We start from the raw sequence: 27709 nt of genomic DNA, 5'->3' as shown, positions 1-27709 counted from the left end.
AATTATATGAAGACAAAGGGGAGAACCTGCTGCAGTTCATACAGTACTTAAACAGTCCAAAATAATAGAAACTGACATATGATAAACCAGCTAAACATGTCAGAATCTGCTTTATTTGCCCAGTACGTTTGCATGTACAGGAATTTGACTCTGTGAAATGGTACTGTCACAATAAACAGACAAAATATATAGATGCAGAATTTCCACCCTGCATGTTTCTTTGCCCTGGAGTCGTGCAGGACCTTGGAGTGCAGGTGTTAGCCAATGACCATCTCAGCAGACCGGACAATCCGTTGCAGTGATTCAGGAGGTGAGGATGGACTCTGATGGTTGTTTAGAACTGAATCAGCACACACAGCATTCATGCAGCAATTCAGTTCTGCTCACTCAGTCACACTTGCAAGCTCTGTAATTTAATTTGCATTCACCACGCTGGCAATTGGGACTTGTCCTCTTCTCGCTCGACCACTTTTCTTCTTTCTCGACTCGTATTTGCTCACGCAATGTTTAATCTTGTTCTTGTTCGCACGGTTTATCTCGCGCCCGATCGACGTTTGAATCGGCTGTGACTTTACATAGCCACATCTGGACTAGCACTGGCTCAGTTTGCGTTGGCCAAAGCAAGTTTTAACTAGTGACAACAGCTTCTCTCTTCTCCTCCAGGCCTTTGCGATGTGTGGTCCTTGTAGCGTTAAGAGACATCCACCCAGGGGAGGAACTCTTTTCGAACTACTTCACCATCGTGCATTAGGTCACATTTTCTAAAACCGGTACTACCCGAACTTGTTCAAGAAGAAACACTTGGCTACAGTGTGCCTTAGTGCACACAACCCAGGTCTTAAGATTTTTGAACACGTAAGATTATTATGAAAAGTACTTATTCAACTAGTCAAGTGAAAGCCTCTCTGAAGAACTGTGGGCCAGATGATTCTGTGTAGCCTATGAGGGAAGGACAATGAAAGAGACTGAAGGAAAAATGGAGAACATGAAACTGAGAAGACCATATTCATAAGAACATTTTCCTTTATTTCTGCATCTATACACACGTTTTGTCTGGAACAAAATATAAAATATTCAACGAAAGAGTATGTACAGTTTTATGAACAATAAACTTTTACTTTTGAATGATGAGATTAAATCCTGTCTTGTCTACTTTACACTATAGTCTTAACCCCGATTGAACGGTCAACCTTCACAACTTCACTGTGGAAAGTCAAATACTTTTGTAAATATAGTGTATGTGGACAAATTAGTGGATTCAGCTATTTCAGCCACACCCGTTGCTGAAAGGTGTATAAAATCGAGCACACAGCCAATGCACTCTCCATAGACAAACATTGGCAGTAGAATGGCCTTACTGAAGAGCTTAGTGACTTTCAACGTGGCACTGTCATAGGATGCTACCTTTCCAACAAGGCAGTGCGTAAAATTTCTGCCCTACTAGATCTGCCCCGGTCAACTGTAAGTGCTGTTATTATGAAGTGGAAACGTCTAGGAGCAATAACTGCTCAGCAGCGAAGTAGTAGGTCACGCAAGCTCACGGAACTGCACTGCTGAAGCGCATAAAAACATCGTCTGTCCTCGGTTGCAACACTCCCTACCGAGTTCTGGAAGCAACGTCAGCACAATAACTGTTAGTTGGGAGCTTCATGGAATTGGTTTTCATGGCCGAGCAGCCGCTGACAAGCCTAAGATCACCATGCGCAATGCCAAGTGTCGGCTGGAGTGGTGTAAAGCTTGCCGCCATTGGACTCAGGAGCAGTGGAAACGCATTCTCTGGCGTGATTCGCTTCACGATCTGGCAGTCCGACGGATGAATCTGGGTTTGGCGGAGAACGCTACCTTACACAATGCATAGTGCCAACTGTAAAGTTTGGTAGCAAGTCCCCGCAGCAATGTTCTAACATCTAGTGGAAAGCCTTCCCAGAAGAGTGGAGGCTGTTATAGCAGCAAAGGGACCAACTCCATATTAATACCCATGACTTTGGAATGAGATGTTCGACAAGCAGGTGTCCACATACTTTTGGTCATGTAGTGTATTGCAAAGGACTCATATTCTTCTGTACAGACAGAGGGAGAGGTCAAATATACACATTGAAGAAAAATGGTTACCACTAAATACTATTTTCAACCTTTAACTTTAAATACAACCCTACATTTTGTTTTTCTAAAGCTCTTTAAAAAAAAAGGGGAAAAAAGTGTTTGCTCCTCAGAGTAGGGAGAAAATAACTGCACAACCTGTTACCCAATTGAGCATGTTTTTGTATGTCAAAATCAATGGTATAGATGCACTGAGTATAGAAAACATTAAGGACACCTGCTCTTTCCATGACAGACTGACCAGGTGAAAGCTATGATCCTTTGCAAGCATTTCACTGTAAGGTGTATTCAGCGCATGTGACAAATAACATTTTATTTTATTGATGTCTCTTGTTAAATACACTTAAATCAGTGTAGATGAAGGGGAGGAGACAGGTTAAAGAATACATTTTAAGCCAAGACAATTGAGATATGGATTGTGTATGTACAGTCGTGGGCAAAAGTTTTGAGAATGACACAAATCATTTTCAAAGTCTGCTGCCTCAGTTTGTATGGTGGCAATTTGCATATACTCCAGAATGTTATGAAGAGTGATCAGATGAATTGCAAAGTCCCTCTTTGCCGTGCAAATGAACTGAATCCCCAAAAAACATTTCCACTGCATTTCAGCCCTGCCACAAAAGGACCAGCTGACATGTCAAGTGATTCTCTCGTTAACACAGGTGTGAGTGTTGACGAGGACAAGGCTGGAGATCATTCTGTCATGCTGATTGAGTTCAAATAACAGACTGGATGCTTCAAAAAGAGGGTGGTGCTTGGAATCATTGTTCTTCCTCTGTCATCCATGGTTACCTGCAAGGAAACACGTGCCGTCATCATTGCTTTGCACAAAAAGGGCTTCACAGGCAAGGATATTGCTGCCAGTAAGATTGCACCTAAATCAACCATTTATCGGATCATCAAGAACTTCAAGGAGAGCGGTTCAATTGTTGTGAAGGTTTCAGGGCGCCCAAGAAAGTCCAGCAAGCGCTAGGACCGTCTCCTAATGTTGATTCAGCTGCGGGATCGGTGCACCACCAGTACAGAGCTTGCTCAGGAATGGCAGCAGGCAGGTCTGAGTGCATCTGGACACAAGACTTTTGGAGGATGGCCTGGTGTCAAAAAGGGCAGCAAATAAGCCACTTCTCTCCAGGAAAAATCAGGGACAGACTGATATTCTGCAAAAGGTACAGGGATTGGACTGCTGAGTATTGGGGTAAAGTCATTTTCTCTGATGAATCCCCTTTCCGATTGTTTGAGGCATCTGGAAAAAAGCTTGTCCGGAGAAGACAAGGTGAGCGCTACCATCAGTGCTGTGTCATGCCAACAGTAAAGCATCCTGAGACCATGTGTGGGTTTGCTTCTCAGCCAAGGGAGTGGGCTCACTCACAATTTTGCCTAAGAACACAGCCATGAATAAAGAATGGTACCAACACATCCTCTGAGAGCAACTTCTCCCAACCATCCAGGAACAGTTCGGTGACGAACAATGCCTTTTCCAGCATGATGGAGCACCTTGCCATAAGGCAAAAGTGATAACTAAGTGGCTCGGGGAACAAAACATCGATATTTTGGGTCCATGGCCGGGAAACTCCCCAGACCTTAATCCCATTGAGAACTTGTGGTCAATCCTCAAGAGGCAGGCGGACAAACAAAAACCGACAAATGTTGACAAACTCCAAGCATTGATTATGCAAGAATGGGCTGCCATCAGTCAGGATGTGGCCCAGAAGTTAATTGACAGCATGCCAGGGCGGATTGCAGAGGTCTTAAAAAAAGAAGGGTCAACACTGCAAATATTGACTCTTTGCATCAACTTAATGTAATTGTCAATAAAAGCCTTTGACACTTATGAAATGCTTGTAATTATACTTCAGTATTCCATAGTAACATCTGACAAAAATATCTAAAGACACTGAGGGAGCAGTGTATATGAATATGTCATTCTCAACTTTTAGCCACGACTGTATGTGTGCCACTAATGGGCAAGACAAAATGTTTAAGTGCCTTTTAACGGTGTATGGTAGTAGGTGCCAGGCGCACCGGTTTGTGGAAAGAACTGCAACACTGCTGGGTTTTTCCACAGTTTCCTGTGTGTAACAAGAATGGTACACCACCCAAAGGACATCCATCCAACTTGACAACTGTGGGAAGCATTGGAGTCAACATCGGCCAGCATCCCTGTGGAACGCTTTTGCGTTCTGAGGGCAAGGAGTGGGGGGTGCAACTGAATATTAGGACCGTATTCCTAATGTTTGGTATACTCAGTGTATACATCCTTCAAGTAAGTACATCAGGGAAAAACAATCAGTTACAAATGAATGGAAAGACGACTCCATGGGGAGGTACAAAAACAAACACTCAAAAGTTACTTTCCTGCAAAGTCCACCCTCATCCTCACTCAAATCATGAAACATGCCTGTATTCACACAACTGGATGTCAACCAACACAGCAACAAGTCGTAATCCTAGACAGGCCAAACATTCAGCTCGAACAAACTGTTTTTCCTGCAGGTTGTGATACTAAGCACTTACTTCAATGACATTCGCTTCCCTCAACACGTTAAATAGACAAGCAAAGACTAAAGGCTGTCTAGTACATTTTAATACTGCGTACACCACTACTGCCATAGTTCCATAGCTAGCTCCCTAAGGACTTATCGCATACACTGCTAGTTATATTTATGAGACAGTGAAATGAGCCCAAGTCCAGTCTGGGCACTGTACAGTGCAGGTCTATCAGATGCTCTTCAATTAATACATAAATATTAGAAAAATGACAGTGGTTTAATATGGTTTATGCATCGAATAGCTTTGATGAGTACTCGTCTGTGGGACTGAGTGTATTGATTAGAATTTCCACGACAGTAGACTGAGGGTTACAATTCCACGGAGAGGAAGGTTTACATATATCTTAACACATTTTGAAATTATTGCCTTGTAAAGAGGGAAGCAACACAGTACATTTGACTTCCAATAGAGTACCACATTAGGAGTCATAATACCCATAAAACCTAGAGGTCAAACAGGGAAATGGTTCCAATTGTTTTCCACCATCCATTTTTCCCCATACGGGATTCTCTAGGACAAGGTGACATCAGTATATTCACCTTTTTTTCTCTCCCCAAAATGAAATGCTAATTAGCTGTTAAAGAACTACAAATGCCATGATGATCGTGACGAGACTGCAGAATCGAGGCAAAGGTAAGAATCTCTGGATTAACTATCCAAGGTTGGCTAAATGTAGTAATTCATTAATTGGCTGCATTTCTTTCAAATTTGACAATTATGTGAATCGTCTTGTGCAAGTTTTAAATTGACACAATACCTGTTAGCAAAGGTGTCCGCTAGAGATGACGTGCAGGAGCTTGCGTGGATGTGGTTTTGCATGTCTACTGATGCTAATTAGCATTCAAATCAGTAAATGGAGCCGAATATATTGATAAGTCGCTTTGTCTGAGAGTGATTTACATGGTTATCAAAATGACACCAGGGTTAGCCTACATGAAACACAGACCTTATTTTAATTGTTTCTAAAATCCCCTATGGAAAAAATGAAATGGTGGGAAACAATTTCCCTGTTTGACCTCTAGGTTTTATGGGTATTATGACACCTCCACTGTGGAGCTCTGCCCTGTGTAGGGTGCCGTCTTTCGGATGGGACGTTAAACGGGTGTCCTGACTCTCTGTGGTCATTAAAGATCCATGGCACTTATCGCAAGAGTAGGGGTGTTAACTCCGGTGTCCTGGCTAAATTCCCAATCTGGCCCTCAAACCATCATGGTCACCTAATAATCCCCAGTTTACAATTGGCTCATTCATCCCCCTCTCCCTTGTAACTATTCCCCAGGTTGTTGCTGTAAATGAGAACGTGTTCTCAGTCAACTTACCTGGTAAAATAACAGATATAAAAAAAAGATGAAACTAAATCTGGTTTTACGCATTATGGGCTGGTTAATAAATTGCGTGTGTGGTAAATTTTGGGAGCCCTAGAGATGTTTGCACTTCAGCCAACCATAGCGTCACAACCAGCATCTATAATTTCAATTGAAAACAAGTAAAACCTTTGCTAATAACCTCAAACACTCACACTGAGTTGCTCATCATTTTCAGATACCCTTAATGCACTTCAAGTACTCAAAACCACCAAGACATTCTATCACGTCCATTCCAAGTGAGTTCAAATGATGCATAGATAAATTAAGTTGACTGAACACTGGCCAACAGCACATCTTGACACACAGGTACAGATGGGGCAGAGGAGTAATAGTGACATTCACAGCAGCAATGTAAACCCCCAGGATTTGCATAATTGATGTTTAAGAGTGGGGGGGATTCAACTCCCAAACAAGTCTTTTCACTACTTATGAAAAGTATAGCTTGCTGGATATAAGATACATGCATTGTTTTAACTGAAAAAAAACAATGTCAAACATAACTGTTCTATAGCGCATTTAAAACTAAACAGCTGAATGTGCCCACGTCTGCTTACAAAGCATTTTCAGATGAACAAAGAAGCTCATGTTGAGGACCATGTTGCAGTCCAATGTTTATAAATACCCAGGTCACCCAAGCTAGCCAACTGAAATTGGGAAAACATTTATCAAATGTAAATAAAACCAAAACTTAATTGATATTTCCATCTAATGAAATTCTGGGAAGGAGAGAAAAGATATTTTAAAAACAAGCAAATAAAACAGAATATACATTTCTCTTTATTTACAGTATATTTGGCGGCGCACAAGTTGGCCCAGCGTCGTCTGGGTTTGGCCAGGGTAGGCAGTCATTGTAAATAACAATGTGTTCTTAACTGACTTGCCAAGTTAAATAAAAAGGTTACACATACAGAGGCAAACATTTACAAAAAAGTGTTTTGCACATGGATGACAAGTAGTACATCTGTACAAAATATACAAAACCTGGGGACCCTCTTACAAAATGCTACATTTAGGGCCAGGTCGTTGGTACCTGTAAACACTGGGAAAGTAGCAATGGTGAGAGAATGCTGCTCATACAGCCAGCGAGGAAGAGAACTAGTCATAGATGTAGAGGTGAGTTTTGCCAACACTTGAAGGATAACGCTCATGGGATCCACTGATGTGGAACAGACCTCCAAAAGCACAAATCTCCCACCAGTAGTTCCGTTCCCACAGTATTCGGACAAAGATGGGCATTTCCCAAAATTCCGGACAGAAAAATAAATGGCTATATTCAATATTTTATTTTTTTCTGTACAAGAAGACATCACTGACGTCATAGTAAAAAAACATATGTATATCATAGAAACTGAGTGTACGAAACATGCTCTTTCCATGACAGACCGAACAGGTAAATACAAGTGAACGCTATGATCCCTTATTGATGTCACCTGTTAAATCCACTTCAAAATCAGTGTAGATTAAAAGGGAGGAGAGCCTCGAGACAATTGAGACATGGATTGTGTGTGTGTGTGCCATTGACAGTGAATGGGCAAGACAAAAGATTGAAGTGCCTTTGAACGGGGTATGGTAGTAGCTGCCATGTGCACGGGTTTGAGTGTGTCAAGAACTGCAACGCTGCTACGTTTTTCAAGCTCAACAGTTTCCAGTGTGTATCAAGAACGGCCCACCACCCAAAGGACATCCAGCCAACTTGACACAACTGTGGAAAGAATTGGAGTCAACATGGGCCATGATCCCTGTGGAATGCTTTCGACACCTTGTAGAGTCCATGCCCTGAAGAATTGAGGCTGTTCTGAGGGCAAAAGGGGGTGCAACTCAATATTAGAAAGCATTCTTAATGTTTTGTACACTCATACATATACATACACACACACACTCATACACACACTACCGCTCAAAAGTTCAGGGTCACTTAAGAATGTCCTTGTTTATGAAAGAAAAATCACATTAAAATAATTCAATTGATCAGAAATACAGTGCAGACATTGTTAATGTTGTAAATGACTGATTTTTTGAGATTTTTGAGATGAGATTTTTTATGGAATATCTACATAGGCATACAGTCCCATTATAAGCAACCATCACTCCTGTGTTTCAATGGCACGTTGTTAGCTAATCCAAGTTTATAATTTTAAAAGGCTAATTGATCATTAGAAAACCCTTTTGCAATTATGTTAGCACAGCTGAAAACTGTTGTTCTGATTAAAGAAGCAATAAAACTGGCCTTCTTTAGAGTAGTTGAGTATCTGGAGCATCAGCATTTGTGGTTTCGATTACAGGCTCAAAATGGGCAGAAACAAAGAACTTTCTTCTGAAACTCGTCAAGTCTATTCTTGTTCAGAGAAATGAAGACTATTCCATGCGAGAAATTGCTAAGAAACTGAAGATCTCGTAAAACGCTGTGTACTACTCCCTTCGCAGAACAGCGCAAACTGACTCTAACCAGAATAGAAAGAGTGGGAGGCCCCGGTGCACAACTGAGCAAGAGGACAAGTACATTAGTGTGTCTAGTTTGAGAAACAGACGCCTCACAATTCCTCAACTGGCAGCTTCATTAAATAGTACCCGCAAAACACCAGTCTCAACGACAACAGTGAAGAGGCGACTCCGGGATGCTGGTCTTCTAGGCAGTTTTATTGCTTTTTTAACCAGAGCAGTTTTCAGCTGAGCAATTAACCTTTTAAAATTATAAACTTGGATTAGCTAACACAACGTGCCATTGGATCACAGGAGTGATGGTTGCTGATAATGGGTCTCTGTACGCCTACATAGATATTCCATTAAAAAAATCAGCTGTTTCCAGCTGTTTACAACAACATTAACAATGTCTACACTGTATTTCTGATCAATTTGATGTCATTTTAATAGGCAAAAAAAGTGCTTTTCTTTCAAAAACAAGGGCCCCAAACTTTTGAACGGTAATATATATATATATATATACACACATACATACATACATATATATACACACATACACACACATACATACACATTACATACATATATATATATATACACACACATACATACATATATATATATATATATATATATATATATATATATACACACATAGATACATACACATATATATATACATATACACACACAAAATAAATATAATCTCCAATGAACAAATATGTACACAGATGATGGTGGGCTCCACCATAAAGTAGGGAGGGAGAAGTGGTGTGACGTGGCGCAGCCGTTCACACACGGTTACCTAGCAACCATTCACTCCGACTGTAGGGCTGTGTGCGGTTGGTACTGGTGTCGTGTGTGTGCATGGTCGCGTTCCGATGTAGCCGTTGGCCTCGTCGGTCACTAGGCTGCCAAAGTCTGTCACCGACACTGCCATCTTGGTGCTCGTGATAGGATGCGGGCGTGCCTCATAATCCAGGCCCAGATTTTCTACAGTGGCCTCGGGCAAGCTCATTTTGAGGCGCTTGGAGGGGGGTCTGTCGTAGTCGTCCGTGCAGGAGGCCAACTGGCCCAGGTCGGAGTGGTAGAAGCCGGCGTCCAGCAGGTTGATGCAGTCGGGGTCTCCTGCGCCGTTGGGGATGAATCCCAGGGACTCGTCATGGCTCAGGGAGCCCCGGTGGAGGCCCTCTAACGGGGGGAAGCTGTAGGACTCCAGGCAGCCCGCGTCAGACGGGTTACATACAGACGCCACACTGCTGGTCAATGCTGGAGTGAGGGGGAGGAGAAGCAAATTTAGAGACTTGGAATTAACCTTGACTGTCCAAACAGACAATGTCATTCATCAGAAATACTGCATCGTAGCTACAGCCAGGAGTCTTTGGCGTCCATGTGACCTACTAGGAAAACTGCTATAGGGACCTAGGTTTTCCTTGTTCAAGTAACACGGTCAGGACCCTTCTCATAGCGGATGAGCTTGAAGATTAGGAGCTGAAAGTGAAACTGATGTTAAATCTGCACTTCTACTCTAGGATGCTTGATATGTATCAAGCATCCTAGAGTAGAAGTCCAGATTTAACATCAGTTTCACTTTTATATCATAATGAATAACATTACATGGGCAGGAGGGGCCTGATCCTCGATTAGAACTCCTGCTCTGAGAAGCGTACTATGTATGACCCCAGAAGCGTACAGAGAAGAAAAGAAAATCACTGCTTAAATGTTACAGCCTAATGCTCCAAGCGGCTACCACTGCTAATCGCATTCTTCACTCTATCCATCAAAATTCATGTGGAGTTCACAAGCCTCATCTCTCTCGTCTGCTCCGATTTCTCGGTCCTGGCCCGTGGCCCTGCTCACCAGAGAGGTCGCTGGCCGTGATAGAGTTAAGGAGGTTGAGCTGGTGCTCTGCCGAGTACTCCATCCGACCTCCTCCACTGCTACTGGAGCACACAGAGGCCGACCCGTCCACCACCAAACCTTCAGCCTCATCCACCAGCCTGTCCATCAGATCCCTACAGGGAGGGTAGGAACAAACAAATCGATTTTTCTGTGAATAAAACAGTATCGTGTTCACCAAAATGTTGAATTGTGTGTAAAATAGGGAGGGACACACCAAATTATCAATGGAATCCTCACATTTATGAGTGTGAAAAAGTGTGATTAGTTCATCTTTTTCTTAAATATAGACCTCTCCCCCAATAACAGTTTTCCACTGGAGAATGCATATGCTCTTTGTAGTCGGTGATTTAAGGCAGAAACACCAATGACAAAACTGAGGGATTCATTGTACTATTCATTCATTGTAAATATATATATATTTTTAATAGCCTGTGTTTATTGATCTATAATATATATTCAATCATTTTGTTCACCGTCTAGCATTCAAAGTAGATAGATACAGTGCATTTGGAAAGTATTCAGACCCCTTGAGTTTTTCACGTTACAGCCTTATTCTAAAAATTTATTAAAATTGTCCGTCCCCCCTCATCAATCTACACTAGGGCTGTGGCGGTCATGAAATGTTGTCAGCCAGTGATTGTCAATTACCGTGAGACCAGCAGTTATTTGCGTGACAATTAAACATTTAGCATCTCCTGGATTCCACACCGCTGCTGCTGTACTTTGGAACAACTACATTTTGAAAAGTTGAATAAATCCATGTAATATAGCCTACACCATCAGGTCTAAAGAAACATGATATGAAGAAAATGAAGTCTACTTCAGAAAAACAGAACATGATCTGGCTATGCCATATGGCTGTGGGCTACACTAGTTAATTTAGCAGACAAGATTTGCTTTAGAATTCCGTGGCGTTATTTTATATTATGAAGAATACAATTTAACATATCCTTTGTATTTTATTCAGCTATTTTCTCCAAATGATTTGAAGGAGTGCGCTACATGCAGCTATTGTGTTGAGAGGTTAACAAAGAAAACAGGTACTCCTATATGCTTCATTTAGAGTTATGTAACTTTAGTTGTGATACAAATGTTGGGCTACACGTTTAGATTTTTAATACACATTCTAAGGCTGCATGATTCAGCTAATGATGATTTGAAAAAAATTCACATGAAAGGCATGAGCTCTGCTTTGTTTTTGCGCAGGCTGTACACACATCAGTCTCTCATTCACAATTTGACAAGCACTTGATAATTCCTTGAATTTCCCATCTGAATCCCCTTTGTGTGGCCATAACCCCCCTTTAGTGGCCAGTGGCAGTTGTGCCCTTGGGCTGAATATAATAATTATAATTCCCTTCTCCCCGCTGCACCTCTCACTCACATGATCGGGTCTTTCTCACAGGCTACAAGTGAAGACAGGCATCGGGGACGCAACTGCGTTCGTCCTTAACGTTTCCGAAGCGCATATATTGAAGATATTGGAAGAACTGTCCACATGTACTTTGTCAGCCAACAAGATGAGTAGCCTATCGAACAGCAAAAGCATTAGCCCATGTCAATCTACCATCTCCCATAGTACAAAAGTTGACCTATTCTATGCGATAAATAAATATTCCAAACATAGTCTGGGACAGTTGTGGGATGCGATAGATTCCAAATTAATACAGCCACTAGCATAAAAAAACCTGTTTTAAAGCTATGAGCCTGAAGCAACAGATTAGAACATTTATCTTAAAATGTTGATAGTCTAATTTATTTCTTCACATAAGCGCAGCAATACGCACATGGCAGTAGGCTATAAGCACGAATGTTCCATTAGCAGGGAAACCCCATTCTCAAAAGTGACCACATGCAATTATGCATGTAATGCTTTTATTATAAAAGGTGCATTTGTATGGTGAAAATTATCTTCCTCAAACTTGACTCACTCGCTGCGTATGTATGCCATTTAATCTGCTTTACAACGGTTGTAGAGCCTAATGTTCTTAATTTTAAGACGTTATTTGGCCACTATAGTTGTGATACAAACCGTATCAAAACATTATAGGCCTATGTGCTAGACTACATGTGGTGCGTGAGTATGATTCGAAAAAGTCGCAAAAAAAGCATGCCCTGTTTGCCTTAAGCTGGGCTTTACAAGTGATAGGCTAATATTGTCACCCATCACACTATTCCTGATGTAATCTCGTCTTTACAGATACGTGTGAAATTTATTTTGATTTAGAATGGACCATTATCATACACCTGTCTCGATCTAAGCACTAAAATAGCAAATGGCGGACGCTTTTCCTGTGGCACATTTTCAAGCCAGCCAGGTAGGCTATACTCCTGTTTTAAAAGAACCAATGTGCTTAATATTAGGAAGGTTGACAAATAATTATAGTAGGTCTAGCCTATAGAAAGCTGATGGGATCTTCCTATTTTTAATAGAGGCTAGGCCACTCAAGCACATTCAGAGACTTGTCCCAAGGCCACTCCAGCATTGTCTTGGCTGTGTGCTTAGTGTCGTTTTCCTGTTGGAAGGTGAACCGTTGCCCAGTCTCAGGTACAGAGCGCTCTGGAGCTGGTTGTCATCAAGGATCTCTGTACTTTAGGCTGTTCATCTTTCCCTCTAGCCTGACTAATCTCCCAGTCCCTACCGCTCGAAAACATCCCCACAGCATGATGCTGCCACCACCATGCTTCACAGTAGGGATGGTATTGGCCAGGTGATGAGCGGTGCCTAGTTTCCTCCAGACGTGACGCTTGTCATTCAGGCTTAAGAGTTCAATTTTGGTTTAATCAGAATCTTGTTTCTCATGGTCAGAGAGTCCTTTAGGTGCCTTTTGGCAAACTCCAAGTGGGCTGTCATGTGCCTTTTACTGAGAAGTGGATTCCGTCTGGCCACTACCATAAAGGCCTGATTGGTGGAGCGCTGCAGAGATGGGAGAACCTTTCAGAAGGACAACCATCTCCACAGAGGAACTCTGGTGCTCTGTCAGAGTGACCATCGGGTTCTTGGTCATCTCCCTGACCAAGGCCCTTCTTCCCCGATTGCTCAGTTTGGCTGGGTGGACAGCTCTAGGAAGAGTCTCGGTGGTTCCAAACTACTTCCAGTTAAGAATGGAGTCGGCCACTGTGTCCTTGGGGACCTTCAATTCTGCAGACATTTTTTGGTGCCCTTCCCCAGATCTGTGCCTCGACACAATCCTGTCTCGGAGCTCTACGGACAATTCCTTCAACCTCATGGCTTGGTTTTTGCTCAGACATGCACTGTCAACTGTGGGACCTTCTATAGACAGGTGTGTGCCTTTCCAAATCATGTCCAATCAATAGAATTTACCACAGGTGGACTTCTATCAAGTTGTAGAAACATCAAGGATGATCAATGGAAACAGGATGCACCTGAGCTCAATTTGGAGTCTCATAGCAAAGGGTCTGAATACTTATGTAAATAAAAGGCATCTGTTTTGTATTTTTAATACATTTGCAAACATTTCTAAAAACCTATCTTCACTTTAAAATTATGGGGTATTGGGTGTAGATTGATGATTTTTAAAAATCCATTTTAGAATAAAACTAAACGTAACAAATGTGGAAAAAGGGAAGGAGTCTGAATATTTTCTGAATGCACTGTACGGTATGACTTTACTCGCATAAAAACTGTGGATGGAAACGTGGTTAGTGGAATGTGTGTCGAATTTGGTGAGAAAAAAAATGTATTTGCTAATTTGCTACGTGAGGCTTATTTGACCAAATAGAAGTTTCGTAATTTACCTTTATTCCAACAGGGAAGTCATATTTAAAGTCACTTTTACAAATGAGCCCTGCACATTACAAAAACATGCAACAGGCAAGTACAGATAATGGTTAGGTTCTTACGAATGCACCGATATAAGTGGCATTTTGGCAACTTCCCCAAAGACGACTTTATATCGGAGTTGTGCCTGTTGTCACAGAGATAGAGGACTCATCGTGGATATAACCCGTTTTAACATGGACATTGAGGGCTTCCATTATTTTAAAGTAGTCACTGGGTGGTGAATGCTATGAGTTTGGAGCAAATCAGCCAATTAAGAAGAAAATGTACTACTTTAAAATGGAGATGGCCTCAAATGGGACTGCCCATGCTTTCACAGGCACTATTTTGGCAAAGATGAGTCCTCTATCAATCTCTATGGCCTGTTGTTCACTGGCATATCCAACCTCTCATTGGCTAAAATGATCCCACCTGACCTCGCCTCCTCCCGTCTGCCTTCTATCTTTGAGGACATACATTTCCATAGTCACTTGACTATCTTGTCACTATAATAGACAATCTTTGCTGCAGCACACTGGGTAGCTGTGATCTGAAGATTTGATTACTGCTAGCCGTGATTAGACTGTGCCAGGCAGTGGTCCCGTGTGTGCAGGATTGAAATGTGCGTGACCCTACCAAATTCACAAAGAAATGTGAGTTATAGATCTGCCATCAATTGGTAGAGCCATTCCGTTTGCTATTTCTATGCTTCTCGTTCTTTAAAAAAAAAAAACGTCAATCTGCAATTGCTACATCCAGTTTACTTTTAAAATGAATTATATATAGCCATTGATTCTTGAGTAGAACTTAAACAAGTTTTGTCAAGTTGAATGGGAAGAACGACAGAAAGACAATAGTAGACAGAATATTCAAGTCTCACAGAAGACGGCAGACATGCTAGCTAGCCACAACGAGAACCAGAGTAGCATGGATACACAAGAAGCCGCGAACTCAAGCAAGAGAAAGAACAAAACTGACCAGGATGAAATCCTTGCAAACTCTACCTCAGACCAATTAAAAATCCACCGGTGAAAAAAAATGAAAGATGACATTTCCATGTCTGAACTTCTCTGCAAACCAGTCCCTGTCTACTAAACAAGACGCCACGCTCTCTAAAGTGTCCATCATAGAGCGGGCTACCGAAGAAACATCAAAGAAGATCGATAATTTGTCAGAAACTGTCAGTCGGCTACACAAAAATTGTGAGCGAGAACAAGGAAAAGATAACGTTCCTAGAGAATGAGTTGAAGAAACCGCAATCCCAAAATAATGAGCTGTGTGAGAATGTAGCTGAACTTCAAAAGGTACTCTCACGGGTGGAATCTGAAAATCCAAGGTGTAAAAGAGGTAGAGGGAGAGGATATTAGGGAAGCAGTCATTAATATCCTGGGAAAGGTGGCGCCGTGCATCAAAGACAAGCTAAGAGACGTGATCGACGTGGTACATCGACTTGGGAAACGAAGATCTGATGGACCCCCTCGCAATATAATTTTGCGCTTAACTATGCGCCATTACAGGGACATCATCTGGAAAATGGCCAAGGGGAACAAGTTTCTGGACGAGAAGAAGCTCCGCATCAAAGAAGCTCTGATACCGCAGGATCAGACTGCCAGGGAAAAACTGTGGCCGCTTATACAGAAGGCACGACAAGAGGGAAAGAAGGCTGGGTTCAAGGGCCCACACGCGTTTATCGAAGGAAGAATGATTACTGGGTAACTCTGTTGACATTAACCAAACTGGAACTGTGAGTACTGCCACGAGTAAATGTACCGTTCGAACTACAACTGATGAACACGTGCCAAAAAATAAATAAAAAGGAAGTAAATTGATTTGTTAATACTGTTAACCACCGCTACCTCAGCTGAGCGTAGTTTTCCGTCAGAGTAATCCTCTCAAGGTTCACCGTTTGTTTTATTGTTCACGTTACTACTTCTGTTATCTAATTTGTGTTCTCTCTCTTTTTAAATGCAGGAGTTCGTTCAACTCACTCAGTATCGTTAGTCTGAATGCTAGGGGTTTGAGAGATCTTACAAAAAGTAAAGCCTTATTTTTATATTGTAAATGCAGTAGCGCAGATTTTGTACTTCAAGGAAACTAATTTGGGTGAAAGTGATTTGAAATCACAATATGGAGACATAGCCTATTTCAGTCATGGATCAAACCATTCTGCTGGTGTTTTGACACTTATTCACAAGTTTAAAGGTGACATTCTGGAATCCACATCTTCACAAGATGGGAGATGGGTCATAGTAACTGTTAAACTTGACAATGCTATTTTCATCTTTTGTAATGTATAGGGTCATAGCTCCCATTCTCCAAATAAGAACCATTTTACCCAATTTACCAGGAAAGTACAGGATTTCAGCTACAAATACTCAGAGGCTTTTCTAATTATTTCAGGGGATTTTAATGAAGCACCCGATGCATCTGTTGATCGTGTTCCTCCTAGAACGAGTCAAAGCCTTCAAAATAGCAATATCATTACTACATTATGCAAGGATCTCTGTGTTGATGATGCCTGGCGTTATTTCAATCCGAATGCAAAGGGTTATACCTGGACCAGCAAAACTATGTCACGTAAATCTAGAATAGATTTATTCCTAATTTACCCCATTTTGTTACAATTTGTTATAGATGTAGATCATCAGTTGGCTCCCTTTTCTGATCACCACTTGATTTTCCTGAATTTACAAGCTACTAAAAAATCTAAAAAGTACTTGAGGATATTGTAAATTAAACAACACACTTCTCAAAGATCCTACTCTCATTGGAAACATCAAATTGTTAGCCAAAGATATTTTTGCAAGAAAAGACTTGGGTCATGGAAGTAGATGGGAATTTTTCAAATAAAGTCAGAGTTGTAGCCATTAAACGTGCCAAAGAGCTGATGCACTTAAAGAACCTTAGAGAAAAAGAGTTGATGAGCAAGCTTGACAGTTTTCTAAACAAAGATAATCTAAATCTTTACAACTAGAATTAGAACAGCTTTACATGGATCTGGCAACGGGTGGCTTTGTCAGATGAAGAGCAAAATGGATTGAAGAGGGGGAAAGAAACACTAGTTACTTTTTTGCACTTGAAAAGAGAAACTACAAAATAAAATCTATAACTGCACTCAAAATTAAATGTTTTATGCAAAGATCCCATTACAAAAACATCCTTTGTCAATTCATTTTATGAAAACATTTACAGTTCTCAATTTCAGGAAGATGGTTGTGAAAGCTACATTTGCCACATTCGGAATTATGTCCCTGTAATTGAGGATGATTTCCACTCAGTTTGCGATTCACCTGTGTCAATTGAAGAAATTAGAGGCTCTGAATTCAATGAAAAAAGGGAAATCACCTGGCCCATCAGTTGAATTCTAGACAGTTTTGGGAGGTACTAGAAGACCCGATTTTTAATATGTTTCAAGATTGCATCAAAAGTGGGGAATTGGTCTCCACTATGAAATTGATTCCGAAGCCCGATAAAGACCCCTCTCTCATTGACAATTGGAGACCAATTACTTTATTAAATATTGATTACAAATTGATTGCTCTGGTTTATGCCAAAAGATTAAAGAAAGGAATAGATACCATTATAAAAAAAGACTCAAACAGGATTTATGAAGGGCCGTCACATAAGCTCTAACATTCGTTTAATCTTATAGATTATTCAGATGCAATTGACTCAGATGCGGTTGTCTTATTTTTGGACTTCTGTAAAGCCTTTGACACAACTGAACATGAATTTCTCACTTAATTTTCAACAAATCCAAAAAGTTTATCAAAGTCATTCGCATGTTTAACAAAGATATAAATAGTTCTGTGTTACTAAACCTTAATAGTTCCAAAAGATTCAGTATCAACAGAAGTGTACGACAGGGATGCCCAATTTCGCCATTTTTATTCATTTTGGTTGTGAAACGTCTATCTCTAGATATTCTGAGTAATGCAAATGTATATGGCTTAACCCTTTTTAACAAAGAGATCTAAATTTCCCAACTGGCTGATGATACTACTCTTTTCTTAAGAGACAAAGACCAGGTCGCCCACACCCTTAATGCTATAACTGCATTTTCTATTGCATCAGGATTAAAACTGAATGTTTCTAACTGAAATATTATGTTTATTTGACTCTGATGATAAAGAAATAGAAAATATTCCTGTAAAGGACTGTGTTAAATATTTAGGAGTACATTTGTCAAAAGAAAACAGACAACATATGAATTTCTCTACTAAAATTTAGAAAATCTAAAAAAAAAAATTATAATTGGCTACAAAGAGATCTTTCTATACTTGGGAGAGTACTTCTGTTCAAGGCAGAGGGACTGTCTCGTTTTGTGTACCCCTCATTATCTATATTTGTAAATCCTGCTACTTGTAAAGAGATTAAGACCTTTCTTGACTTCATCTGGAAAAATAAGTCTCAAAGTAAAAAAGCCAGTCCTTTCTAATAAAAGAGCTGAAGGAGGTCTGGAAGTGTTGGATTTTGTTGACATAAATAACACTTGCAAGATCAACTGGTTGAAAAGATGTTTGATCAATACTGATTCAATATGGTATTTCARTCCAAATAATGTGTTTAATAAGTTTGGAGGTCTTCAATTTTTACTGAAATGTAATTATATTCCTGAAAGATTAACCGCTAAATTGGCTAGGTTTCACCAACAAGCTTTAATGGCCTGGAAAATGTTTTCTGCACAATTTTTCCCCACATAAAGCTCTTCTGTGGAATAATTCAGACATAACTGTAAGGAATAAGTCATTGTTCTACCCCAGTTGGCATGAGGAATATTGACTTTGTTTTTGATGTTTTCGACAACAATTTATAACATTGAAAGAGTTTCCAATACCTTTGAGTTTATTTCTGTGATCAAAGCCGTTCCCAGTGGTCTAACTACGCTAATGAAAACTCATCTTAGCTTTGGTAATAATCAAAGTTTATCCAGAACTCAGATTGGAAGGTGTGGCTTACTTGAGAAATCTTGTTGCAATAAATATATAAAAGACAAATTCTTCATTCACAAAACCAACTCACAATTTAGTTTATGTGTAAATATTTGTATGAACATAACAAGATTCAACAACTGAGACAAACTGAACAAGTCCCACAGACATAGAATAATCATAAACCATAAACATAGAATAATCAAAAGTAACAGTCAGTATCTGGTGTGGCCACCAGCTGCAGTAAGTACTCCTCGTGGACTGCACCAGATTTGCCAGTTGTTGCTGTGAGATGTTACCCAAATCTTCCACCAAGGCACCTGCAAATTCCCAGATGTTTCTGCGGGGGAATGGCCCTAGCCCTCACCCTCCGATCCAACAGGTCCCAGACGTGCTCAATGGGATTGAGATCCGGGCTCTTCGCTGGCCATGGCAGAACACTGACATTCCTGTCTTGCAGGAAATCAGCCATACTGCTTGTTCTGTGAGTGGTGGCATTGTCATGCTGGAGGGTCATGTCAGGATGAGCCTGCAGGAAGGGTACCACATGAGGGAGGAGGTCTTCTCTGTTTCACACAGCGTTGAGACTGCCTGCAATGACAAGCTCAGTCCGATGATGCTGTGACACTCCGCCCCAGACCATGACAGACCCTCCAAATCGATCCCGCTCCAGAGTACAGGCCTCGGTGTAACGCTCATTCTTTCGACGACAAACGCAAATCCGACCATCACCCCTGCTGAGACAAAACCGCGACTCGTCAGTGAAGAACACTTTTTGCCAGTCCTGTCTGGTGAGGACCTGCCTTGAAACAGGCCTACAAGCCCTCAGTCCAGCCTCTCTCAGCCTATTGCGGACAGTCTGAGCACTGATGGCGGGATTGTGCGTTCCTGGTGTAATTTGGGCAGTTGTTGTTGCCATCCTGTACCTGTCCCGCAGGTGTGATGTTCGGATGTACCGATCCTATGCAGGTGTTGTTACACGTGGTCTGCCACTGCGACATTGCAATTTATTGCCCTGGCCACATCTGCAGTCCTCATGCCTCCTTGCAGCATGCCTAAGGCACGTTTACACAGATGAGCAGGGACCCTGGGCATCTTTCTTTTGGTGTTTTTCAGAGTCAGTAGAAAGTCCTCTTTAGTGTCCTAAGTTTTCGTAACTGTGACCTTATTTGCCTACCGTCTTTAATGACTGTTCCACAGGTGCATGTTCATTAAACAAGCATGGGAAACAGTGTTTAAGCCCTTTACAATGAAGATCTGTGAAGTTTTGGATTTTTACTAATTATCTTTGAAAGACAGGGCTCTGAAAAAGGCACGTTTCTTTTTTTCCTGAGTTTATAAGCACCTATCCACTACTGATATAAGCCTTAATTTATCGTCAAGCAAAATTTCACAAATTATTTAAACTGGCATATCGGCTGCTGACTGGTCGAGTAACCTCTCTGCCAGGAAGTCCTTCATAAGGATTAGTGACACGGCCAATAAATACAGCGCCATCCAGACAGATTGACAAGAACCTCTGACTGGATGTAACACAGCCACCATCCGCTGGGATTTTGTGCTGTATCGCCACCATCCCTCTACAACACATCATTTCATTCTCTGTAATAAACTCATTCTCAGACCTACTCTGTAAATTCAGCCATTTTTGGGAGTACCAAAATTCTCTCCTGCCAATGACACAATGCCAATTTACAGTTAGCTTGCGTTCTAAATCATAGTGTTTCCATTGCCCTTCAAATGGAAGAAGTTTGAACCACCAAGACTCTTCCAAGAGCTGGCAGCCCGACCAAACTGAGCAAATCGGGGGAAGAGAACCCGATGGTCACTCTGACAGAGCTCCAGAGTTCCTCTGTGGAGATGGGAGAACCTTCCAGAAGGACAACCATCTCTGCAGCGCTCCACCAATTAGGCCTTTATTGTAGAGTGGCCAGATGGAAGCCACTCCTCAGTAAAAAGGCACATGAAAGGCCACTTGGAGTTTGCCAAAAGGTACCTAAGGGACTCTCAGACCATGAGAAACAAGACTCTGGTCTAATGAAACCAAGATTGAACTCTTTGGCCTGAATGCCAAGCGCCACATTAATACAACTTGATTAGTCACATGCGCCGAATACAACAGACCTTACAGTGAAATGCTTACTTACGAGCCCCTAACCGACAGTGCAGTTTCAAAAAATATGGATAAGAATAAGACATCTGGAGGAAACCAGGCACTGCTCATCACCTGGCCAATAACATTCCTACGGTGAAGCATGGTGGTGGCAGCAGCATGCTGTGGGGATGTTTTTCAGTGGCAGGGAATGGGAGACTAGTCAAGATCAAGGGGAAGATGAACAGAGCAAAGTACAGAGAGATCCTTGATGAAAACCTGCTCCAGAGTCCTCAGGACCTAAGACTGGGGCGAAGGTTCACCTTCCAACAGGACAACAACCCTAAGCACACAGCCAAGGCAACGCAGGAGTGGCTTCGGGACAAGTCTCTGAATGTCCTTGAGCGGCCCAGCCAGAGCCCGACCTTGGAGCCAATCGAACATCTCTGGAGAGAACTGAAAATAGCTGTGCAGCGACGTACCCCATCCAACCTGACAGAGCTTGAAAGGATCTGCAGAGAAGAAATGGGAAAAACTCCCCAAATACAGGTGTGCCAAGCTTGTAGCGTCATACCCAAGAAGACTTGAAGCTGTAATAGCTGCCAAAGGTGCTTCTACAAAGTACTGAGTAAAGGGTCTATAATACAATTTTTTTTAAATAAATTTCCCAAAATTTGTAAAATTCTGTTTTGCTTTGTCATTATGGGGTATTTTGTGCAGATTGAGGTAAGATTTATTTAAAATCCATTTTAGAATAAGGCTGTAACGTATCAAAATGTGGAAAAAGTGAAGGGGTCTGAATACTTTCCGAATACACTGTAGCTGGTTTGATTAAAACCAGTGTGTGGTTTAAAACCTGTGTATTTTAATAAAATCAACTGTGTCTATATATGGAAAAATATACGTTTAAAATTTTGAGCAATCGATTGGTCGAAGAACAGACAATTTTCATTGGACCAAGATTTTTATTTTATATAGTTGGGGACAACCCTAGACCAGAGCCTCTGGTTTCCAATGGGAGCAAATTAATCAAAGTGGGCAGAACAAGCAAGGAGGTGGGCAGAGCCAAGAATGAGTTAGTGAGATCCTATTGGTGCGTTTTAGCATTGATTTGCATATTTCTGTTAGGGAATACCTACTATGAAGTGTGGGTGTGCAATAACTCAATTCGCCCTTGCACGCCTTCTAAAACTTTTTTTCCCGTGTGGCTCAGTTGGTAGAGCATGGCGCTTGCAACGCCAGGGTTGTGGGTTCATTCCCCACGGGGGGACCAGGATGAATATGTATGAACTTTCCAATTTGTAAGTCGCTCTGGATAAGAGCGTCAGCTAAATGACTTAAATGTAAATGTAAATGTGGCAGGTTGGTTGCCTTGTTATTTGACCTGCAGATTGCCCCCTCAAAGTCTAGTTTGTGAATCTTTTACTTTTGTACACCATCTTCAAAAACAGCAGAAAATTATCATTTGGGTTATTGAAAAGATTAACAGCAGTGTATATGTTAAAATTATTTCTTACACTATGCTTGTTTTGTCAAACTGAAATTAGGAAAACATTTTAGAATTTTTGCAACCATGCAATGGCAGAGCAATTTCTACATATTGCACATTTAACCTCTCTTGTGTAGGGGGCAGTATTTTGACATCCGGATGAAAAGCGTGCCCAAAGTAAACTGCCTGTTACTCAGGCCCAGAAGCTAGGATATGCATATAATTTGTAGATTTGAATAGAAAACTCTAAAATGTCCAAAACTGTTAAAATAATGTCTGAGTTTAACATAACTGATATGGCAGGCAAAAACCTGAGAAAAATACATCCAGGAAGTGGGATTTCTTTATGTTTGTAGTTTTCCATTGACTGCCTATACAGTATCCAATGACTTAGGACTCAGATTGCACTTCCTAGGGCTTCCACTAGATGTCAACCGTCTTTAGACATTGTTTCAGGCTTGTATTCTGAAAAATGAGGGAGTAAGACCAGTCAGTGGATAGTGGAAAGTCCCCAGACCTGTTTGGTGCGCGCGGCCTTTCTTGTTTTTCTTTTATATTGACAAAGCTATTGTCCGGTTGAAATATTATTGATTATTATGACTAAAAACAACCTGAGGATTGATTATAAACATCGTTTGACATGTTTCTACAAACTTTACTGATACTTTTTGGATTTTGTCGTCTGCCTTTATATCCAAAAACGGAGGTTTTTGGATATAAAGAGGGACTTTATCGAACAAAACTAACATTTGTGTAACTGGGAGTCTTGTGAGTGCAACCATATGAAGATCAAAGGTAAGTGATTAATTGTATCGCTATGTCTGACTTTTGTTACTCCTCTACTTGGCTGGTAACTTTTTGTAATGTTTTGTGTGCTGTGCGCTGTCCTCAGATAATTACATGGTATGCTTTTGCCGTAAAGCCTTTTTGAAATCTGACACCGTGGTTGGATTAACAAGAAGTTCATCTTTAAGCCGATGTATAACACTTGTATGTTTTATGAATTTTTATTATGAGTATTTCTGTTTTTGAATTTGGCGCTCTGCAATTTCACTGGATGTTGGCCAGGTGGGACGCTAGCGTCCCACATACCCTAGAGGCTTTAACTACAAAAGCTAGTTACGAGACAACCCATATTGTTCCTCCAAAGACATTGCAACAATACTTCATTGGGTCGTTCCACAAAATTAGTTCCTTTTGCATCCCTTTGATATTTTAAGTAGAGAATATACACAAATATAGCATTTTAAAAGCCTGTTATATTAAATTAAGTCCCCTTTAATATTGCCCAGATGGAGAACTCAATAAAATCAGATTTTTTATGAATAAAGGCTAACGTTAGTTAAAGCGCGAGAATTCAGCATTTTGACGTCCCTGTCACTTCTTGGAAGATTTTAACCCATTTAATCCCAAAATTCCACCATCATTGTAAAGCCCTAGTTATTTTGTTGCTTTGACAGTCATTTCTGAAGGTTCATTCATTTATGTCTATCCCTTATTTTAAAAAGGTCAACCCTGTTACGGAAACTGAACTCTCGTTTTAATATGGTGAAACTATTCCTTTTAAATTATTTATTTCAAAAAGAAACATTGACCATCTAATAGTAAAATTACAGTAAAAGCAGGTGAGTTGGTTCTACTGTTAAGAAATTTCCTGGTGTGGAAAACTGAACATAAACACACCAACCCTGTAGACAGGCTAGAAATATCTTAATAACTTTGTGAATCTTGCACTCAATTGCCACTCCACAAAACAAACTTCCATTCCCCCTGTCACAAGGGGATTTATGGTTGATTTAAGAAGAAATGTTCAACCCTATTACAGTCAACCCTGTTACTGGTCTTTATTTATTTTCTTTTTTACCAAGTTACACTTCTCAAAAGGCACCAAAATGGTGGAATGACCGATGTTCTCAATGTTTTCGGGGCACTGAGCAAATTTCAGGTCTGCTGAGTGCAAACTAACGTTGTGATAATGGCGCCGGAGGGGATGGCTCCTAACCAACTGCTATTTTGTTTCTTTTTTCAAAAAAAATTGCCACTCATTTTGTACATATTGTTACTGCTACCGTATCTTATGACCAAAAAGAGCTCCTGGACAGCGATTACACACCTCGAACAGGAAAAATATTTTTTCTTTAAGGAGTCCGATGCGAAGGATATACTGCTTCCCCGAGACCAGGCCCAAATCCCCGTCATTTGTGTGAGGAAAAGACGTAAATACAGGGGGCAGAGGTCTGTGTGCCGTGTGTGAATTCGCCGGTCAGTGAGTAAACCACCACTACCCTCGGTATTATAGGCCCATGTGCAACCATTGGAAAACAAACTGGATGATCTACGATTAAGACTATACTACCAACGGGACATTAAAAACTGTAATATCTTATGTTTCACAGACTTGGCTGAACGACGACACGGATAATAGAGCTGGCTGGCTTCTCAGTGTTCCGGTAGGACAGAGCAGCTTCGTCTGGTAAGACGAGGGGTGGGGGTGTGTGTATTTGTGTGTGTGTGTGTGTGTGTGTGTGTGTGTGTGTGTGTGTGTGTGTGTGTGTGTAACTGCTGTTGCGCGATGTCTAATATTAAAGACGTCTCGAGGTATTGCACGCCTGAAGTAAAACACCTCATGATAAGCTGTAGACCACACCAACTATATTACTCGTAGCCATCCATTTACCACCACAAACCGATGCTGGCACTAAGACCGCACTAAACGAGCTGCAGTTGAAGTAGGAAGCTTACATACACTTAGATTGGAGTCATTAAAACTTGTTTTTCAACCACTCCACACATTTTTTGTTAACAAACTATAGTTTTGGCAAGTCGGTTAGGACATCTACTTTGTGCATGACACAAGTCATTTTTCCAACAATTGTTTACAGACAATTTATTTCCCTTATAATTCACTGTATCACAATTCCAGTGGGTCAGAAGTTTACATACACTAAGTTGACTGTGCCTTTAAACAGCTTGGAAAATTCCAGAAAATGATGTCATGGCTTTAGAAGCTTCTGATTGATTCAAATGACGTCAATTAGCCTATTGGAGGTGTACCTGTGGATGTATTTCAAGGCCTACCTTCAAACTCAGTGCCTCTTCACTTGACATCATTGGAAAATCAAAAGAAATCAGCCAAGACCTCAGAAAAATAATTTGTAGTCTGGTTCATCCTTGGGAGCAAATTCCAAATTCCTGAAGGTATCACGTTCATCTGTACAAACAATAGTAAGCAAGTATAAACACCATGGGACCAAGCAGCCGTCATACCATCCAGGAAGGAAACGCGTTGTCTCCTTGAGATGAACGTACTTTGGTGCGAAAAGTGCAAATCAATCCCGAGGAAACAGGTACAAAAGTATCTATATCCACAGTAAAATTAGTCCTATATCGACAAAACCTGAAAGGCTGCTCAGCAAGGAAGAAGCCACTGCTCCAAAACCACCATAGAAAAGCCAGGACTACAGTTTGCAACTGTACATGGGGACAAAGATTATACTTTTTGGAGAAATGTCCTCTGGTGTGATGAAACAAAAAGAGAACTGTTCGGCCATAATACCCATCGTTATGTTGGGAGGAAAAAGGAGGAAGCTTGCTAGCCAAAGAACACCATCCCAACCGCGAAGCACGGGGGTGGCAGCATCATGTTGTGGGGTGCTTTGCTGCAGGAGGGACTGCAGAAAAATAGAAAGACAAAATAGATGGCATCATGAGGCAGGAAAATGTGGATATATTGAAGCAACATCAAGACATCAGTCAGGAAGTTAAAGCTTGGTTGCAAATGGGTCTTCCAAATGGACGATGACCCCAAGCACGCTTCCAAAGTTGTGGCAAAATGGCTTAAGGACAACAAAGTCAAGGTATTGGAGTGGCCATTACAAAGCCCTGACCTCAAGCCTATAGAAAATTTGTGGGCAGAACTGAAAAAGTGTGTGCGAGCAAGGAGGCCTACAAACCTGACTCAGTTACACCAGCTCTGTCAGGAGGAATGGGCCAAAATTCACCCAACTTATTGTGGGAAGCTTGTGGAAGGCTACCCAAAATGTTTGACCCAAGTTAAACAATTTAAAGGCAATGCTACCAAATACTAATTGAGTGTATGTAAACTTCTGACCCACTGGGAATGTGATGAAGAAATCTCTCCTATTATTCTGACATTGCATTCTTAAAATAAAGTGGTGATCTTAACTGACCTAAAACAGGTTATTTTTAATGTCAGGAATTGTGAAACTGAGTTTAAATGTATTTGGCTAAGGTGTATGTAAACTTCTGACTTCAACTGTATATAAGGCCATAAGCAAACAAGAAAATGCTCATCCAGAAGCGGCACTCCTAGTGGCCGGAGACTTGAATGCAGGCAAACTTAAATCCGTTTTAGCTCATTTCTACCAACATGTTACATGTGCAACCAGAGAATAAAAAAAAAATAAAAAAAATCAAATAACCTCTAGGCCAACTTTACTCCACACACAGAGACGCATACAAAGCTCTCCCTCGTCCTCCATTTGGCAAATCTGAGCATAATTATATTCTCCTGATTCCTGCTTACAAGCAAAAACTGAAGCAGGAAGTACCAGTGACTCGCTCAATACAGAAGTGTTCAGAAGACGTGGATGCTACACTGCAGGACTGTTTTGCTAGCACAGACTGGAATATTTTACAGGATTCCTCCAATGGCATTGAGGAGTATACCACCTCAGTCACCGGCTTCATCAATAAGTGCATCAACGACGTCATCTCAACAGTGATCGTACGTACATTTCCCAAACAGAAGCCATGGATTATCGGCAACATCCGCACCGAGCTAAAGGCTAGAGCTGCCGCGTTCAAGGAGCGGGACACTAATCCGGACGCTTATAAGAAATCTCGCTATGCCCTCAGAAAAACCATCAAACAGGCAAAGTGTCAATACAGGATTAAGATTGAATCTAACTACACAGGCTCTGACGCTCGTCAGATGTGGCAGGGCTTAAACTATTACGGACTACAAAGGGAACCCTCCAGACGAACTAAATGCCTTTTATGCTCGCTTGAGGAAAGCGACACTGAAGCACGCATGAGAGCACCGAAGGTAACCTG

The 27709-nt window shown here is 41.2% G+C and overlaps 2 protein-coding genes across 4 annotated transcripts in view; one reads left to right on the top strand and one right to left on the bottom strand.

Moving 5' to 3' along the window:
* setd9 (SET domain containing 9) overlaps nt 1-1138 on the top strand; it is a 30809-nt gene extending 29671 nt beyond the window's left edge. For all 3 annotated transcript variants that reach the window (XM_023983298.2, XM_023983299.1, XM_023983300.2), the window contains one exon: nt 664-1138. In XM_023983298.2, the coding sequence (XP_023839066.1) occupies nt 664-751 (88 nt within the window). In that variant the 3' untranslated portion in view covers nt 752-1138. The remainder of the gene's footprint in view (nt 1-663) is intronic.
* An 8030-nt stretch (nt 1139-9168) lies between these two features.
* The window catches only part of LOC111961215 (mesoderm induction early response protein 3-like), a 39930-nt gene continuing 21389 nt past the window's right edge, over nt 9169-27709 (bottom strand). The window contains 3 exon segments of the mRNA XM_070440293.1: nt 9169-9314; nt 9316-9707; nt 10299-10453. Of these exon segments, the coding sequence (XP_070296394.1) occupies nt 9255-9314; nt 9316-9707; nt 10299-10453 (607 nt within the window). The 3' untranslated portion in view covers nt 9169-9254.

This window comes from Salvelinus sp. IW2-2015, linkage group LG4q.1:29, assembly GCF_002910315.2.
Source record: "Salvelinus sp. IW2-2015 linkage group LG4q.1:29, ASM291031v2, whole genome shotgun sequence".
In the NCBI taxonomy this organism is placed as follows: Eukaryota; Metazoa; Chordata; class Actinopteri; order Salmoniformes; family Salmonidae; genus Salvelinus; species Salvelinus sp. IW2-2015.
Note: the sequence above shows the minus strand (reverse complement) of the source record. Positions and strands in the feature narration are given on the sequence as shown.